This window comes from Pomacea canaliculata, linkage group LG11 (genome assembly GCF_003073045.1).
Source record: "Pomacea canaliculata isolate SZHN2017 linkage group LG11, ASM307304v1, whole genome shotgun sequence".
Lineage (NCBI taxonomy): Eukaryota > Metazoa > Mollusca > Gastropoda > Architaenioglossa > Ampullariidae > Pomacea > Pomacea canaliculata.
The window spans coordinates 1,736,070-1,754,706 of NC_037600.1; the positions used below are offsets into that span (position 1 = coordinate 1,736,070).

An 18,637-nucleotide genomic window follows, 5' to 3' on the forward strand; every position below is an offset into this window, starting at 1 on the left:
CCACTTGAAACGGCACAATGTTTTCACTTCTAACATGTACTATATATCCACGTGAAAAAGTACACAAAGTTTCCACTTCGTCTTGTAGTTATATCCAAAAGAAAATCCAAAAGTAAACCTCAACAGTAAATCCAAAGGTAACTCCAAAAGGTAAATCCATAAGAAAATTTACAAGAAAATCCAAAAGTAAATCCAAAATTAAAAATCCACAAGAAAACTTCACAAGAAAACTTCAACAGGTTCAATGTTAACAAAACACAAACAAGTATGGTACTTCAAGTCGGTTCAGGACTTGTACACACAATCCAAGTCTGGTCAGGACTTGTACACACAGGTCTACAACACCAAGTCCGTCAAGACTGGTTACAAAGCAATAGCCGTCCGCTCCGGACGCACTGACAACACCAAGAAGACTGTCCCTTCTTCCCGCTCCCGTCAAGGAAAAACCCCAATCAAACCACACACATCCAACACACTATCACACTCTTTCCTTTGTTCAAAGTAACCACCAAACAACCTATCAACAAAACTTAATTACACAAAGACCGGCCGGCCATCCCCGTATGGCGCGGCACGCCTCAGACTGTTGACACTAACAGCCCCAGTGATAGCTGTCTTTACCACCTCACCCGAACAATTACTTTTACTAATTAAAAAAAAAACATGTAAAAAAAAAATACATCTCAGCAGGTTTGTGACAATAAGGCAAAAAATAAGTGCTGAATGTTCTCCTATTCTTAAGCCGCTCTATTCAATATTTACTGAGTTTTACAAATTTTGTTGAAGGTTAAATGAAAGAATTAAATGAGCAAATAAGGATTACAAAAGGAGGTATATCTCCTAGAAATGGTATAGACTATAGACTGACCCGTGCTACGACTGAGGTCATGGAGGCGGTCACAGCTCTCCTCTGTGAGGCAGAAGGTTGAAAGTTCAAGGTCTGCTTATTCAGCAAGGGGAGGTGGGGGTATAATGACAGCAGAACTTTGGATCCACCGTCCACATTCCATGTCCGTGACCACTCACATTGTGGCCACTGGCTAACGAGAACAGCAATGACCTGATGATGACAGGAGATGCGAAGACAGACACAGCCTCACACGTCTGGTGCAGGGAGGTGTTGAAGTCAGTGGCCGTCAGTGGCTAGTTGCAGCAGAAAATTTGTGACTAGAAGTTTTTTCTGCTTATCCAAGAGATGGACAATTTTCTACTCATATAAAGTAAAATGTGGCGAAAAAAGATTCTTGGAATCCGTTGTCACATCTTCCTGTAAGGGTGAACGATTTTTAGTTCACTGAGGCTACAACCAGCAAGACGGTAAATCTGTTGTCTTGTACATGTTTACCTTTTTCTTTTTTATAGAAAGTTTTCAAAGATTTATAATATACAGTTTACTCATTTGTTCTTCGAAATAATTGCCTGAGGACAAAGAGAGTCTCTAATTGGACTTCAAAATATTACAACTGTTTTCTCAGTGCGTGTGTTAATAAAAAAAGATGTTATTTTGTAATGTCGATAAACAGACATCGCTTCAGCTGCATTAAAAATCCTCCACAAAAGTGGATTTAAAAATATTTAATGAATTTTGTCAGTAGAAACTCCCGAGTGAAAAACAAACTAAAAATAGGGTAAAACTAGGAAAATCTATGAGTGCAAAGAAACATGGCCAAGAAATTATATGATTGATTCTTACAATATCTTCTGCAAATAAAAATTAGGAAAAAAATGATGAAGATGATAGGGTACTTGTTTCATAGTGCTGTTTGCTTTCATCGTTTGCTATCATTTATCTGTATTTCACATTTTCCCATATAAGAGAAGGATAAAACATTTTTATCTAATATTACATTTTTAAAAAATATTCTGTTAATGAGGTAAAATTTTCTTGTCATCAACTGTACACCTGTAGCTTAAATGATTCCCTTTTCTTTAAAGAGCGTCAGTAAATACGTCAGTAAATATATTCAATAATTTTTCCTACATTCGCAACATTAAAAAAGTGAACATATAAAAGTAAAAGATAAAAAGTCTAAAATTCTAAAGCTTTTCCCTATAATTATGTCTTATTACGATCACATCCTGACTGTTATAATCCACCATTGACGGTGATGTTCCTACAGCTGCTGCAGATGTTTGATGAATGTCAGCCTCCGACCCTCCGCCCATGCCGGGTGGACCGATCAGCTTGCTGTTAACACCCAAACACACTTGAAAAGTCGAGTACAATGTTCTCTAACGCCTCCAAACTGAATGAAACCGTCCTTTGTCTTGACAAACTTTACTGGGGTCGGCGAACGAATCAACCAACGGAAAGCCAGCCGTCCAGCCATGTGACCAGACCCTCCAAGCAGTGCTTCGCTCAGGTTTGTATGGACAAGATGTAATTACGAACGAAGAACTGGCCAGTCTTCTTCAGTATTTTTACAAAGCAGGACTCGTGCAGGCTTCCTGGGCAGTGTCGTAAACATCATCATGAACTCGCGAGGCGACTGGAAGCCTACACTGTGTATCTTCTGGGCATCAACATCGGCGATGGCGTCTCCCTGTTAGCCTATCTTCAGTTTGTTATCGCAGACAAGACGATGTCATCATCATCTTTAGCCTTTCCTCATCTCAGCTCTTTATATTAACACGATTTTCGGAACGATATTTCGCCGAGGGGCGATAACTTTGAACACTTTAGCGTCCATAGAGAGATTCAGGGCCTTGGTGTTTCCGTTCAAAGGAGAAGCGAGTGACCAAAGTAAATATTCTCGACTCTTGTGGTCTGTACGTTCATACTGACAACACTCGGTCACACCACTCTCATGCTAGAATACAACTTCGTTCAGACTGAGAAGAGCACGTGGGTTGTCAAAAATTCCGTTTTGCTGGAAGAGAATCGTGACCTCTTCCTTGCCTTAAAAAACGGGGCAAGGTTTATTTTTGTTTATTTGCCGATCTCATTGTCACTCATCATAAATATTGGGTTGGCAATCGCACTGAAACTACATTCGTCTCAGCAAAAACTAATCCGAAGTACGATAGGAAACAATTTTGTCAGCAAGTCCAGCAAATCAAGCAGCCAGACAAAACTCTTGTCGTCTGTGAGACTTGTCCTGGTCCTCACCTTCACCTTCACATTCCTGGCCTTGCCCGCTACAGTAAATGTAACAGTGAGTAGTTTCAGCCCTCAATACGGGTTTTTGAAACAATATAATAACCTGTACTATGTAATATCTGCTGTCACAGAACTTCTTTCATATCCCACCGAGGCGGCTCTCCTGTTGGTGTATATTCTTCATAGCGGTCAGTTCCGTAAAGCACTGGTCTACTTACTGGACTTCATCCCTGTTGTTGTACTGCTACATAAACAAGCCAGTGGTGTACTTGTACAAATATCCAACATTATTTAGACTGAATCAGGTCTGTTCTCTAAGGACTACTTACTTTCAAGAAGGTCTTCACTTTGAATACCTCCTCTGTCCATCTACCCCTCGGTCCATCCATGTATTCAGGGACCAAAATTCTTTTACCGATTACCATGGAACAGTAATAATTGATGACGTGAAAACCAATAATACTAGTAATAATTATTTGTGTAATTGATTAAGTAAATTCTGCTGGAGGAAGCTATTCTAGTTTAAACCTAAGTGATCTCTAATGATCACTATTAATATAATAATGTGATAACTGCTTGAAGCAATTTCCAACCATAATGAGGTTTTATGTTTGTACGAAGTTTCTAACCGAGATAACTATTCGTCTTTCTAAATAATTTTTGTTTCTTATAATTATTACGCCCCTGTTGAAGTCACTCATATTATTTTTGTTTTGATATTCTATTGAGGTACAGTTTTTTAAAAAGCTTTCATATTGAGTCCGATGGTGTCCAAAGGTTTCCCTTACTCTTTCAATAAATGATTATGTTTCGCGTTCTGTGGTTCATTTTTATTAATTTTATATTGATGCTAATATTACTGCTGGTCATTGCAAAAGGCAGTGCGATAACAGTTTAACAGAAATTTAAAGTAACTACAATCTAACAAGTTCCCTTTCCACAACAGCATTTTCTTTATATATAAAATTGCAGTGATGTGTCAGAAGGAGACAGACAAAAACTCAACTACAGAGAGAAATAGTTAAGCATCAATATAAAGAAGCATCGTCTGTAATGGTGTCAGTGGTCTACTGCAGTGGTTGTGAAAGTGTGGACTGACAGTCATCATGTCAGCAAAGAGATGTTTATCACCTGAACATCTCGTCAAAAACAACTACAGTCATCTCATTAACATTTTAACTAATAACGAACTTTACGAAGTATGTAATTTGATGTCAACTTATTACTATACTGCTGTCACAAAAGTACATTTAGTTTATGAACTGTAATGAAACAAATCGGCCATTCCAATTAAAAATTCATCGTACACAGTAATTTTAGGCCTTGGCGGTTCATCGTGTGTATTTTTTACTTCAGTAAAGTAGTCCGCGGTCTGAAATACTTTGAGAACCACAGGTCAACTGGACTTCAGTAATGATAACCAAAAATCATTCTGATTTTTTTTCAGCTGCATTTGCACAATTTTACAGTGTTATTCTTGATAAAAAGACTTGCAAGTGGAGGTGTGTGTGTGTGTTTTGTGAATTGTCAACTAAAGAGCTTGCTAATATTGTTACAGTTGCTACAATGAAAGGACGGCAAGTATCCAGAAGAAAGAAATAAGAACGAAAATCTGGCCAAACTCACAAGCGATAAATAATTAATAGGAGCTAAAGTTAAAATGAGCTTCGCGAGTGTCAAATATTTTGCTGTCTTGTTGCAAAAATATTGAGAGAAATGGTAAACAATACAGCATTACATCAGAGAAATCGCCACCAGATGTACTCTGTTTTCCAGAAAGGAAAAATAAGTTCTCTCGAGGACCCTATACTCAGAGTCTGCCGGGCTTCTGAACAAAGGGAGGTAGTCCTGTGAGAAACACTAATCCCTGACTTTTCTGCTATCAAGTTACGTCCCTTTAAAAAGGCTCTCCCAGATATCATTATAGTGAAACGATCCTCCTCCTCCCCGTCTCTTTCTCTTCGTCGTATTTTCTTCTCTCATACCTTTTACGGATTATACTTAGAGGTAAGATGGGGGGCCAGGGGTCGTTTTCGAAGTGGCGAAGAGTGAAATATATGCTTTCGTCAACTGATCTCGACTTCCGACAGAAACTTGTCTTGGACCTCCAATATTCAATCTCATTTTGTTCGAGCTGCTTTTTACTGAAATAAACATCAATTTTTTCATCATTTTTCTCGTTGTCGTTGTCGTTGTCGTTTGCCTTACGTGGCAGATAAAATGTCCGTCAATGAATGATGAAGCATGTGGTGCATCTTAATGACTTTTTTAGAGCACCATGTCATGTGACATGTTGAATTCCAGCTTATATTGCCTGCTTTTCTGTGGAAAACAGTCCCTTAAAGTCCATACACTGTAGTTCATTGAAACCTTCAGGGGGGAGCACTTTGCGCGAATGTGGAGCATCAGCAAACTGATTTATCTTACATGGTGTAAATAAAACAACGCCTTCTTCTGTGGTTAAGTAAGAAAAGAGAATGATTTTCTTTTTTAAAAAGTAAGAACTAGAAATTAAAGAAATTAAACAAAAAAATTTAAGGTTTAAGAAAGTTATCAGAGAGTGGATGGGTATAAATTAATGCCATACAGTAAAACAGTGAAAGCCGCTAAACAAATACATTACACTTCCATCCTTTAAAAGAGTTTGTGGTCAACCTGCTTGTCAGGACTGACTGGGCATCTTAATTGCTGATTATGTATTTTGTAATCACGCGCAATAACCATTGAATAAATCAGCTTGACAATTAGTTTTTAAAACAATCTATAGAATTATACACCAGAAGGTGTTCTAACCGTTGTCACACAGAACAACATTTTGCTTAAAATCTTACAGAAAATCTTTCTTTTATTCGTCTTTTTTTTTTGTCCACTCTGCTGCTTACAACCAGGAGAGATGTTTAAATAATTTTATAATCTGAAGTAATAAGCCAGATAAACTTTCAAACGCTAGCATAGAGAATGTGTTAAATATTTACTAAACGCAGAAAGATGTGATCATTTTACATTATAACATTCTAACAAAAACTGAGTTTTTCGTTTTTTATGGTTTGCTATTACTGGTGAAAACCGATCAGATTTGCGTTCTAATCCTTTCGCATTAAATATGATTCTTTTTTTATTGCATCTTGTATCTTAATTAATTAAGGATTAATTAGCTGATAATAATATGTTTGTTTAGCGCCGAAATCTTTCATGTAAGATAATGAAATTATCTGTTCTTTCTTTGCTCTTTTGTGCCTATTCACTTAAATGATTTGTAAAATGCAACGTAAAGGCCGCAGTGAAATTGTGAGTGGCACATCGTGTTTAGGGTGTGGCATGTACAAGGCTTAGTCCAACCCAGTTCTTCCGCTGAATCCTTCTTCTAAGCCTATTAAGTTCATACACATTTAAAAAAAACTATGGGTTAAATATCATCTGAATACTACGTTGGCACTTTCAATTGGATTTTACATTCCCAAAGTTCCCCCTTCTATTATTTCCTGACTAACATAAAACAAATTTTATCAAGTGAATGTGTTACCTGACACCTGAAACTTTTTTAAGAATGTGCTGTCACCTGTAAATAGTCTTGGTGAGAGAAGCATACTTGAGAACAAGAAAATTGTTGTCTCCCTTATGTTGAATGACAAGGTGATTACAGTTACGTTAAGTTTGGTGTTCTACTTATGTGTTTATCTCCCCTTGTTAAGGTCCTGTTTCGACTGAATCTTTAATTAAAGTTTATTTCCAAGCTTCATGGGGAAAACAATTTCTTTCCTCGCATTTGAGAGTTTTCAAATAATCTGGAGACAGTTGTGTTCATCTTCATGATCATAGATAATTAGCAGACCACAGTGTACACACCAGCTTATCTAAAGATATATATATATACCACCCTAACAGCTTCAGAAACCCTTCCACCCTTCATCTTCGCGTTCTCCTGCCGGTCTGCTGTACCGATCCGTTTAACAAAAATGTCGATTCGGACTCAAGCCAATAATGATTATTTAGATATGATGGTTACTGTGAAGACCATGATAGCTTTCTCTATGCACCTAACGATTCCAGCCAAGAGACAACAAAGTTTAGTGCAGATGTTTCATCTCAGTCAGAAAATTCAGTCAGTGGCTACACGTCAGCCATTAATTTTGACAAAGTGTTTGTCAATCATCGAGTGATAATCATAGACGACAGCTGGACAGAGTTCAAGGAGGTGGCTAGCATCGTTGGGCTGGTTCTTGCCGTCGTAGGTCTGCTGTGCAGCATCCTCAACATTCTCGTGACTGCTGCACAGCGGAGGGACGCCTACACCCACTACCTGCTGGGTATGAGCGCGTGCGACACCTTGTTCTGCTCTGCTATGGACAGCGCGATTTCGCCACTTTGATCCTCCCCCTCATCATTTTACTACAATCTGTCCTCCTGGCACCTGTCTGTGTCAGGCACCGCTTGTCGGCGGGCAGCTTTGATCTTCAACGCCCTTGCATCCACCGAACGGTTTCTTCTAATCGTCTTCCCGTTCAAGATGTCCAGCAGAGGTCTGCGATCCCATCCCCGTGCTGTCGCCATCTCCGTCTTTGTGGTGACATCCTTGGACACATTTCCTTTGTTGTTTGAGTTCGACATCCTTGAGGAGTACGAAATATGGAGTTTGTATCCCAGTTCTTTTGTGAAGGAATATGAGCAATTGTTCCTTATATTAAGAAACGTGGTCCGAATCACTTTCTTCTACATCCCCGTGATCTTTTCTCTTGCTGTCAACGTGGCTCTAGCTTGTGCACTTAGCCTGTATGTGTCTCCACATCACGGTGCAGTGGCCTCAAAGAGAACCAGCCAGGATGTAGCCCCGGTAACCAGGCGAGGTTCGGCCTCAAGGAAGCAGGAACCGAATCCTCAGAACCGATCCTTCGTGAAGACTATACGGCTTGTTCTCTTGCTGACCTTCGTGTTCTTGCTGTTGGCGCTACCCCGAACGGTCAACATGACGATGGAGAACTTCTACCCCGAGTACAGCTTCCACTCGAAATATCGCAGTCTGATGATACTCGTGAGTCACCTGGCAGACATAATTGCTTATGTCACGCAGCCATCGCTCCTCGTCGTCTCTCTCGTCTTCAGTCGTCGTTTTCGCCGGAGACTCGTTGGCTTGCTTCACAGAGGAGCGTGCCATGACCGTGACCTTTCTTCGAGAAACTCTACGCTGGGGGATCTCTCATCGCCTGTCTGAACTGTCATCAGCTCCCAGCCTTTACGAAAACTATAATATGTTGCTTCAGCATCGAGTAAAGATGTCATTTAACTTATCCCATTATCGAATGATCTTGAAGATGATCAGACAGACAAAGGCGTCGACAGAGGAAACAGAAAGATGCTACGGGACGCCGGTGAGTACTACGCTTCAGGGAATCCTCTGGACGAAAGCTCACCTGTGGTTTGCCTTTATATATGTCAGCACACAAATTGTGATATTAAAGGTGGAATTTATTCCAAGTGACATCTCTGTCTGAGAAGTTATGCCACTAGATGGCGTCTGTCGCTAACGTATACTCAAGACTTTGCATAGGGGGAAAAAGGTACTGGCAGTTATTTTCCTTGAATTGTAGTTCAACATTTCAAAGAAAAATTCTCCCGAGACACTGAACTAATAGAATGTTTATTATAATAGCATACTCTTGTCTTCAAAATTGTAAAACACAGCTTTTAAGATATGTAATCGCATGCAAATACATTATGTCTTTATTTCAAATATGATTGATATAATTATCTCTGTTATTTTCTTACATATATTTATGAGTCATCCAGATTAGTTAACTAGATGCTGCGGCATTCACCTAGTTGACCTGTCCGTGTCACCTGACATAAACACAGTATTCAGTTCGGTCAAACGAGTGTTGCCGTAAACAAACAACATTTGGAGCCGAATTTTTACAGACAAGTTTTGTAAGAATTAAAAAGATGGTTGTGAAACACACGTGATAGCATGTTACATCTTTGTATGCATACTGTAAACTTATCTTCATTTATAAAACATTTGCAAACACATCCTAAGAAACACATTTTCATAAAGCATGTAAGCTGCCAGCAAGAAAACTGTACTAAATGTTTATTTTCCAGTTGAAATCATGATTCTGTAAACAAAATCTTTTAATGACTGTAAAGCACATTTTTTTAAAAAAAACTTCGGTTAAATATTTAAGAAAAGTATTTTGAATAAACTCATTGGCGTAAATAAATTTTGAACAACAAAAAAAAAGATTTTCCATAACAATAAAACTAAAATATATGTAATATTATACACAAGATTCTAAAATGTCTAAATATAAATGGTGATGGGAGGGATCTGTTTTCCTTCCCCTTTTTAAGCCCGCCTTCTTCTTACAGTGTAAAATCACCACTACATGGAAAAATTATAATCAAATTGACCATCCAGCCAATTATTTCTAACTATGAAGCTCTGGCAGTGTGATAAGCTAAGAAAGACTTGTTAGCCTATCTAGGGGTATCCTTGCGTGTTGAAAGGTACTTGGCAATGTCAGGATTGCCCTCGACCTTTGACTTGAGTGACCCCAGGGTAGGAAACTTGGTAAGTGCATCATAGTTCCTGACCTTCTTCAGTTGATACACCAGGTCGTAGACGTAAATGTCCGCCAGGGTCAACTGAAAATAGGGGACATCCTACTATAATCATCGAACAATGTGTGGTCGACTGTTCGAGCACAAGCACAGGTAGATACAAACATCCGCATATACATATACATACACATATATACTTACTTCATTTCCTATAAAAACGCTGTTGCGTTTTCTTCCAACAATTTAACAAAGTGTCCAGAAATTTTGGCAAGTCCTGCTCCTCGAACTTTGTCTCCAGTTCAGCCTGCAATTAATTGACACCAGTATTCACTGGCTGCTGACTCTGCTGGTAGTGACCAATCACATACTGCATCTATCTCTAAGTCTCTGAATAGTTTTATATTTTTAAAGTACTGAATAGTATTATACACATTTCTTGATCACTAAGAATTACTTACCACTCTGTCAAACGAATTCACTTTGGATTTTTTATTTTTTTTAACTTCAGTCGAAACTTCTAAATAAAGTGTATGGATGTATTCCAAAATCAGCCGGTTCATTTTTCATTAACTTAACCTGATCATAAAAAAAGTTTTACTCGAGCTGTTAAAATAAATATGTTTTGTGTTACCGCAAAGGGTGAGAAAGGTATTATAAAGGGCAGGGGTATCAAGGAAAAAGGTGATGCGAATAGACAAGAACCAGGTGTAATATAAACAGGGGTCGTAACAACGACCGAGGATCACCTTCTTCGTGGGGTTCTTCTCTTGGTCCACCTGCGCCCAGACGAGACGAACATCGCGCACCAGGTAGACGACCTCGTCGATACGCAGCGCCTCCAGGTGGGTCTTGCCGTACAGACCTAGTGACAGGGACATCAGTTCAATAACAGACCTAGTGACAGCAATGTGAGATCAGAATACATATCAGGAGTAGACAATTTCGTTCCAGAATTACAAGTTCAAGGTACCAACCTGATGACAGAGATATCAGGTCAGAATACACACCTTGATACAGAAATGTCAGATTGGGAAACAGACCTGGTAACAGAAATTTCAGAGGAAGTCACAGAAATTGTAACAAAATGTCAGAAGGGCCATACGTGGCAATAAAAATGTCAGATCAGGGTTGAGAAGTGGTGCCACAAATATCAGATCACAGACTTGGTGATATCAATGTCACATCAAAGAACAAAGTGGTGATAGCAATTAGGTCAGAATACATGAGCCGTGTGGCCGAATATAATTTTTTTTAATATTGTCTCTGTAATTTCATAGTTTACCTCGATAAAGTCATCAAGGTTTTCTATCTAGTAGCGTACATAGAGCCACTTCACACAAATAAAGTCTCTACATAAACAGGTCGCACGTGCCTATGTTAAAAGCCACTGGAGACACAAACACTCGGTTCGTGACAAGCAGCTTTAAATGAACTCGTGAGGTCAAGTGGTAAATGTCAGCCACATTAAGGAGGGGCAAGAATCCTCTCCTGCTGGAGGTGAAGAGCATGGAGCATTCCTATGTGTCCAAGTGGATGCTGGCTACATTCTAGAGCTTGCTTACTTTGCTGATACAAGAGTCCTCCATTCTAGAATCGTTGTTGATTGCGTGCTGGAAGTACAAAAATAAAAATAAAACAACGGATATTTTTCGACAAGGTTGGGAAGTATATCCATTTACAACTTACAACACTGACCTCGGCGTCAGTACCAATGATCTTCGTGAACTCACGAAGAGACTTATAGTGCAGGTGTGATGGAGACCAGAACTGACAAGAGTGAACTCAGGGCTAACGCAAAGACAGACAGCAAATACTATAAGTCAGGTGATTACCAAATTTCTGTGCCAGGAAAATTGATATGCCAATACTTTGGCTGCGTTTCTCTCCCTTGTACTCGATCCACGGCGACTGGCCGAAAGGTGATTCTTAAAAAATATATAAAATTTACAAACATTAGTTTTGACATTTAAACTCTATGTTAAACAAACACAGACAGCTATCCACGATAAAACTCTTCTGTTCTTTCCGTCAGCCATCCACAGTAAAACTCATCCAGCCTCTCTTAGCCATCCACTTTGAAACTCTCCCATTCTCTGTCAGCCCTCCACAATAAAACTCATTCATTCTCTCTTCTTACCTTTCTTATATTTTGGCCAGTCATCCATAGACCATCTGATGTCCTCGTACGGTTGTTTAGCGAACGCTAGCACCAAGCGTGAGACTTCTGCCACTCCTCTGGCATCGAAATAGTAAAGTTTGATGTCAGCCATGGTAATGTCCTCCTGGTATGTGACAATGATCAAGGATTCTTCACTTCAGTGTTTTTTATCCACAACACTTGCTTTTCTCTTTTATTCCAAGATGTTTGATGAAACAAGCGATCGCCAGCAGACAAAACAATTTTTTTTAATGTACAGCAAACAGCGAAGGAGTCTCAGCTTCTTTCACTCCACCGTATCTTGGCCGTGCAGACCACTCACACCTGATGTCTACTTTTTGACTGTACTGCAACAGTTGGTGTGAGTTTGGTTAAACACACCTTGCCATTACAAGTCACAAAGAACAAGGACAGCCTGTCACCGAGGGCAGATCCTTTATACCCGCTGACCTGCTTGCAAGCGAGGTACAGAAGCTCAGTGACAAGAGAAGGGGACAAACCCAACAACTACAATTTTTAAGAGCGAAAACAGGTCACCGGGCGGTGCTTGCACCAGATAGTCAGAGCTCGTAAGTGATTTTATGTACTCACTCTTGCCCTGGGTAGCGGAGTGGTTACAGCTGGCGTCCCAACTGAGAAGAGCGCTGTTCGATACCCGTGAAGCTCAGCAAACTAAAAATTCATCTCGGTCGACCTTCGTGTCGAAAATTGATATCTGATCAAATAGAGGGTTGGAGGTGAGGCAGAGAGGAAAGAGGGTCTGATCTGTAACACGTACTCCACATAAACCTAAAAAGGTAAGGGGTCGAACTTTACCTATCGCCCCAATTAACAACAATTAATGAATTATTCTTCGAGTCAACGCAGTGTTTCTGCCTTGCTCCAGGGAATGTCGTGTCCATAATTTCCTCAAACCCAGTGACTGTTGGTAAAGGTGGAGGGATGAAGGTCATTGCCTCTTCAAAAAAAAAAAAAAAAAAAAAAGCAACCCCAAAACGAAAACATAATCACTCCATATTTATAGTAATGATCCGTAAAACTGTAGACTTCTAGATAATAATCGACTTCATGTGTGTCAGTGTGTGTGAGAGAGACATTGCGTTTTACATCGGTGTATTCACGTTGTTCTCATTTAGTCGAGAAAAAAAAAAAAGTCGGTCCACATCCTGACCCCGGCCTCAGGACAAAAATACTTTTAAAAAAATTCGCCAAGTCATGGCGTGACACGCGCTCTACCCGGTACACGTGTACCTGTAACTGATATCCTCGGTACTTGCGACCTTTCCTGCCAGCAGATGACCCCCACAGGGTCGGGACTTGATGACGGGGAGATAAGTGTTTCGCGAGGGGATGAGGGGAGAAAGAGCAGAGAACAGTCTGTGGATGACAATAAAACTGTTTAATTTTATTTAACTTTGTGGTCAGGGCAGGTTTTATTTCACACACATTTTTTTCACAGTGGGAGTAAATAAAATGAGATGCTGAATTAATGGTACAGCTACCTGCGTTATCTTCCCTTCCTCTTTCACACAGCGTGCAGCCTTGGACAAGTTTGCTAATCGCAAGGCTGTGACTCATGAAGCTCGGACAAAAAAAAAAAAAAATTCAAGGTAAAATCACAATCTAATCTGGCCTGTTAATTGTGAAGTCTCTAAACACAGTCTAGCCTTGACTCTGAACGTGAGTGGGGTGACGGGTGTAGTGTCGGCACGCACTCAGCACACCACCGCTCTCAATAACATCATCTGCACACATTTTATACCTCCATGCTAATTATTTCGTGGAAGTTCAAAGATAGCGATTGTCGTGTCGACAAGTTATCATGTGTGTGCGTGTGAGAGAGATAGATGACTCAGCAATTCTACGGCTCAGTGACCTTCACCTCTGCGCATTAATCACGCGACCTTTGCCCTCGTAACCTCAGTGTCAGCGGCAGCAAGTCCCGCTGGCTGCACGAGAAGAAATTGCGCGAAGGTAGTAGCTGAAGCTCGACAGGTGCGCTTACCTGGCACATAGGTTCAGCATGGATACCCGCTTGCGAGCGTTTAAAAGCCGCTTGCTCACCTCGGTTGGCACTACTCGGCGACAGAAGCCTTGTCTTGCAACAACACCCGCCACAGATCCAACATGGCCACCAAGCTGTACTACTTCGACGCTCGAGGGCGAGCTGAGATCATTCGTCTGACCCTGGCAGCTGCCGGGCAAAGTTCGAAGATGTCAGATTTGCGCGCGAGGAATGGGTGTCCAAGTACAAGCCAGGTAAGACAGGGTGAGGGTGGGGTCTCTTGTGAATCACTGATTGCAGGTCTTTGCTGCAAGCAGACGACACTTGTGTTTGCCCTTCGACCCTGTCGCTGCCTGCGAAAATGTCGGTTTCATAACTTAATTTCTTCTCCTTTTTCAACTGCTGAGGTAGATATTGTGTGTTATCGTGATTACAACATATCAGCCACTAATATTTTCTTTTTTTTTTCACTTTCGTTACTTGTGTTTTTAATTTTCCGAATACTTTCTGTGACAGTAATGTTTATAACATTTTTCAGAGGCACCATTTGGCCAAGTACCTTTTATCGAACTCAATGGCAAAAAGTATGGACAGAGTGTCGCCATAGCAACGTATTTTGCACGCGTAAATAGTAAGTATACAAATCGATAAAGAACCATTCAGTAATCGATCATATAAATAGGTATGTGACAGCTGTGCATGTTGCTAAATGAGGTTGTCACCAAGGTCTCAGATTTAACGAAACAATTTTTGAAAAGACAGATCGTGAGCACGCGCGCGCGCCCACACACACACCTATATTTATTGATAAGCGAAGAGTTGAATAAAGTAAACTTACTAATACTTACCTGGTCTACATTTTTCACAATGGATATCAGGTTTCAGGTATAAAATTTAACTGATCTTTTTGGTAGTAAATCTTGTTTTGATGTGTCTTATGTGCAATATTTCAAGAGTAGGGAAATATTGTAGGTCACTAATTTATACAAGTACAGTTAACCAACAGTTGAAGTTTATTTTGCAATTTTCTTCCCCCTCCTACATCTCTTTTCACCGGTTATGCTACAACACGCAGAACTTACTGCCTGAGAAATCTGCTGACAGACACAAAGCCAGTTGTACCGGCTGTGGTCGATGTCCTTATAAAGACCTCCATACACCCGCCACCCCTACCCGTTTGTATTTAGTTTTGTAGGGCGCGTGGCAATCGAACGCCACGAACTGTAGCCCTACTGACAATACACCCGATAGGCTTCACATTCAAAGTCTGACAAGTTCCTTGGTTACATCGAGGTTGTCGATACCGCTGGTGTGTGTGGACGGTGTTATTTACCTGGGCTTGGGAGCTCCGTCTGTGTTGCTATGCAGGAGTTCCCTCCCCACCCCCTCTTTCCCACTGCGCACAGGTCTGCGCACCCTGGAGTTAAGACGTTTGCTGTTGCAGACCTTGCAGGTTTGGTTTTCACCTGAAACTACCTGGCAGAATCGATCTTTTCTTTCCGCACCTCCCCCCTCCAACTTCCTACGACAGCTCTTACCCTTCACGACTACTGAATGTTTACCTAACGGGCGTGCCACGGGTATTGGTCGACCTACTTCCATGCTGCATCGATTACCTGAGAGGATGTGCAGGAGCAGCTTACCTTTTTGTAGGCTTTGAACATGCACGAACAGCGTTTCGTAGCCTTGTAAATGTTAGCACAGGTGTTGTTCACTGTATGTGTCATGAGTTGTCTGCACTGTGCTGTGTCTGTCACCTACAGTCCCCACCCAAGATCACAGGCGGTTCTGTGGTGCAGCTGTTAGCGTCTGTCATCAATCCAATGAGGATTGGCTGTTCTGGGTTCAGATCTCGTCTCGGGCACGCTGCGTTTTCTCAGCATGTGACATGGCTGGTAGATTTGGCTTGAAATAATCTTAGCTGTTGCCTCGGCGTAAAACATCAATTTCGCCCTCACCCCCAAAATCAGGCAGTCACGTGAAAAGAAAAAAACCCCAAACAAAAACATGCACCCGAAATATACCCGCTTCTATGTGAGGCCTTCCAAAGTGATCGTAGGTTATACACATACCCGGGTATCCGTGTAAGGGGTAGGTACTCGATCTAAACGTCCTGCTACCCCTCCCTCACACTGAAAACCTTGCACCGCATCCGCTACTCATCTTAAGGTCAGGGTTCATGAAGCAAATGTCGGAGAAGGTAGCTGCTAGGCTCGTAACTGCTGTAGCTGTGATTGAATTGTGTATACCTGGTATGGATTCTTGACAATGCTTTCAGAGTTATATGACCATCACCTGTCTTTTCTCAGACTGTTGGTGACAACGAACTGGACGGTCTTCGTATTGGGGAGGTAATTGGCCTTGTGCAAGATGCCGTGCAGAGCATGGTTCGAATCTTCAGAGAAGAGGACCCAGCTAAAAAGGTGTGTGTGTGTGCATTTCGCAGTTTTAAGATTTTGATGAAGGTGTTGTAGTGGGGGGAAGGTAACCCCGACTCGTATCACTTTAATCTTTATCCGATGTGCTCTTTAATGTTCAAATTTTTTCCCTACGAGAATGAAAAAATGTCATGTGTCACGATTAGAAAATTTACTGGCAAGTTAGTGTTAGTCATCTGGAAATCTACTTTTTTTTCATTCTTAATAACCTGGAATTCTATTTGATATTAAACATTGTTAAAGACCAAAACGAATTCAAAAGCATCCGCTCAAAAATTTCATTTGAAGGTTTTCGAGAAACTGAATAAAAATCCCTCAGCCACCTGTTTAGAAGCCAGAAGTCGAGTATTTTTCCACTGATAGTCTCCATAACATCGATCACTGTTAGTCTGTATTTGAACATTTATTTCTTTCAGGAAGAGCTTAAGAAGAAGATAGCAGAGGAAGACCTACCCAAATTTTTTGGATTCTTCCAAAAGTTGCTTCGGGAGAATGGTACCGGATACTTCGTAGGAAACAAGGTAAACCTTCTTTATAACCATTCCTTTCTCTCTTTTTTTTCGTTTTTGCTAGCTTTGAATAATCATCTATTTTCAAATTCACCTGCAGCATCTGTGATGTGTAGCGTTACCATAGTTTCTACCTAGATTTGAAATTCTAAAAATCCAGTACACAACCTCTTTAGGTTACAAAAAAATTAGGTTTATTAGCGCTTGCACACACTCACATTCATGCCCAAACACACATACCTACACAAATGCTCACTTACAAACGCACATTCAGCTTACCACGTGCGCGAAGTCATACAGACACGCATTTACACGCATGCGCAGGTAGCCAGTGAAAAACTCAAGTGGGATTGTGTCCCTTTGTGTGTCACAGTTGTCTCTAGCCGACATCGTCGTGTATGACCAGGCCACCAGTGTCCAGCAGAACTTCAACTACGACGCAGCAGCCAAATTTCCCGAGATTCAGACCCTCGTCGACAAAGTGGAGAGCAATGAAAAGCTCAAGCCTTACCTGGCCAGCCGCAAGGTAACTACATTTTAAGGGGAAACAACGCAGTTGTGACATTGTGGCCCGTTGGAATGCATCCTTTCTCTTGAAAGAACAGTTTCAGATTGAGTTAATAGCAAATAAACAAAAGGGCGCAAGGTCAACCACTCGTCCAGTCCACATCTTTGGTATGTTTGAAGACGGAGACTTGCCTGTACATCAGAGAATGTTTAACACTGAAAACAGAAATAGTTACTCTCAAAGGACGAACAAAAGAACTATTAGCAGATCACTTCGATCTTTCGAGTCCTGAAAATTATGTTGGGGTCCAGATTGTACCATCTGTACCTCAAGCGAGGGTGACCATATAAGTTTTGAAGGGATCAATGTGAATAGCTATTTTATTTGCTGACAAGATTGCGGTGTGCCTGAGTGACCACAGTGACAGTACAAGTTTTTTGCTATAGAGGTGTGGACACGATGAGAGCTGCTGCAGACACAAGGCATTTGTCATCAGTTCTGTTTGTCACAATAAGCTGTAGACAATCCACAATCCGCAGCTTTTTGCCTCTATCACGAATTGTTGTTTCTTTTTGTGTCCATGACCTGTCGATGCAGAAAGTCCGCTTTTTATCCAGTGAGAAAACTCTTTGCTTTGATCTCAATATCTTAACCGCAGTCTGATGTTTGAAGTAACATTTAAAATCATTAGCTGCGAGGGCAAATAGTCACTGATCATCCACTTCGGGAAATGTGGAATAAACACATTCTGCTAATTTAACATCAAGCTTTGCTCAACTTGTGGAATCAGTTATTGTTTTTACTATTTTTTATTGATATGAGTTGTATTGGTGTTTATATTAATAAAGCAGTACAAAATTTGTTAATTTAGTTGTGTATTGATGGTCCGTGTGTAAATTGTGAGAGACAATTGTGGACAAAATGTGTTGTCAAGTGTGAAATTGCAGCTGGATCATTATACATTTTCTCTAGACCTTTCACTTTTATCCTCCTCTGATCCCATCAGTCACCATTTCAGGTTGTCACATCACCGCATATACGACACCGTTTTTACCTCGGTAATATAACACTTGATTATGTTATTTCACTGACATGACATGGCATATGGATAAAAAAAATCTTGGCAAGACCTGCATTCAGGCACAAAGAACCTTTCTCCCCCCGATTTGACTGTTTGCCTGCAGATCTTACAGTCCGTTCCTAGAAATCAACTATATGATAGTAAAATCACAACATCTTGCACACTCACACCTTTATTACCTATCACCTTTAGCAACTCTTTCATTCACTTAGTCCTTTAACTCTTTTATTTCACCTTAGTCCTTCCTTTGTCGTTATGACCTGTGTGAAACCTGCCGACTGTT

At 40.6% G+C, this 18,637-nt stretch overlaps 2 protein-coding genes across 2 annotated transcripts; one reads left to right on the top strand and one right to left on the bottom strand.

Annotated features, from left to right (window-relative positions):
• Window positions 1–8,699: 8,699 nt before the first annotated feature.
• On the bottom strand, window positions 8,700–14,007 carry LOC112575980 (glutathione S-transferase 4-like). Its single transcript, XM_025258172.1, has 6 exons — window positions 13,878–14,007; window positions 11,793–11,937; window positions 11,488–11,580; window positions 10,402–10,517; window positions 9,857–9,959; window positions 8,700–9,739 (listed from the first exon to the last, which is right to left on the bottom strand). Exons 2-5 carry the CDS (start codon window positions 11,923–11,925, stop codon window positions 9,858–9,860), a joined length of 444 nt encoding a protein of 147 aa, XP_025113957.1. The 5' UTR covers window positions 11,926–11,937; window positions 13,878–14,007; the 3' UTR covers window positions 8,700–9,739; window position 9,857.
• Window positions 13,906–18,134, top strand: LOC112575640 (glutathione S-transferase 1-like). The gene is given in 6 exon segments (XM_025257615.1): window positions 13,906–14,016; window positions 14,019–14,072; window positions 14,357–14,449; window positions 16,108–16,241; window positions 16,673–16,777; window positions 17,139–18,134. Coding segments are annotated over 6 exon segments (630 nt in total). The 5' UTR covers window positions 13,906–13,940; the 3' UTR covers window positions 17,307–18,134.
• The last annotated feature ends 503 nt before the right edge of the window (window positions 18,135–18,637 follow it).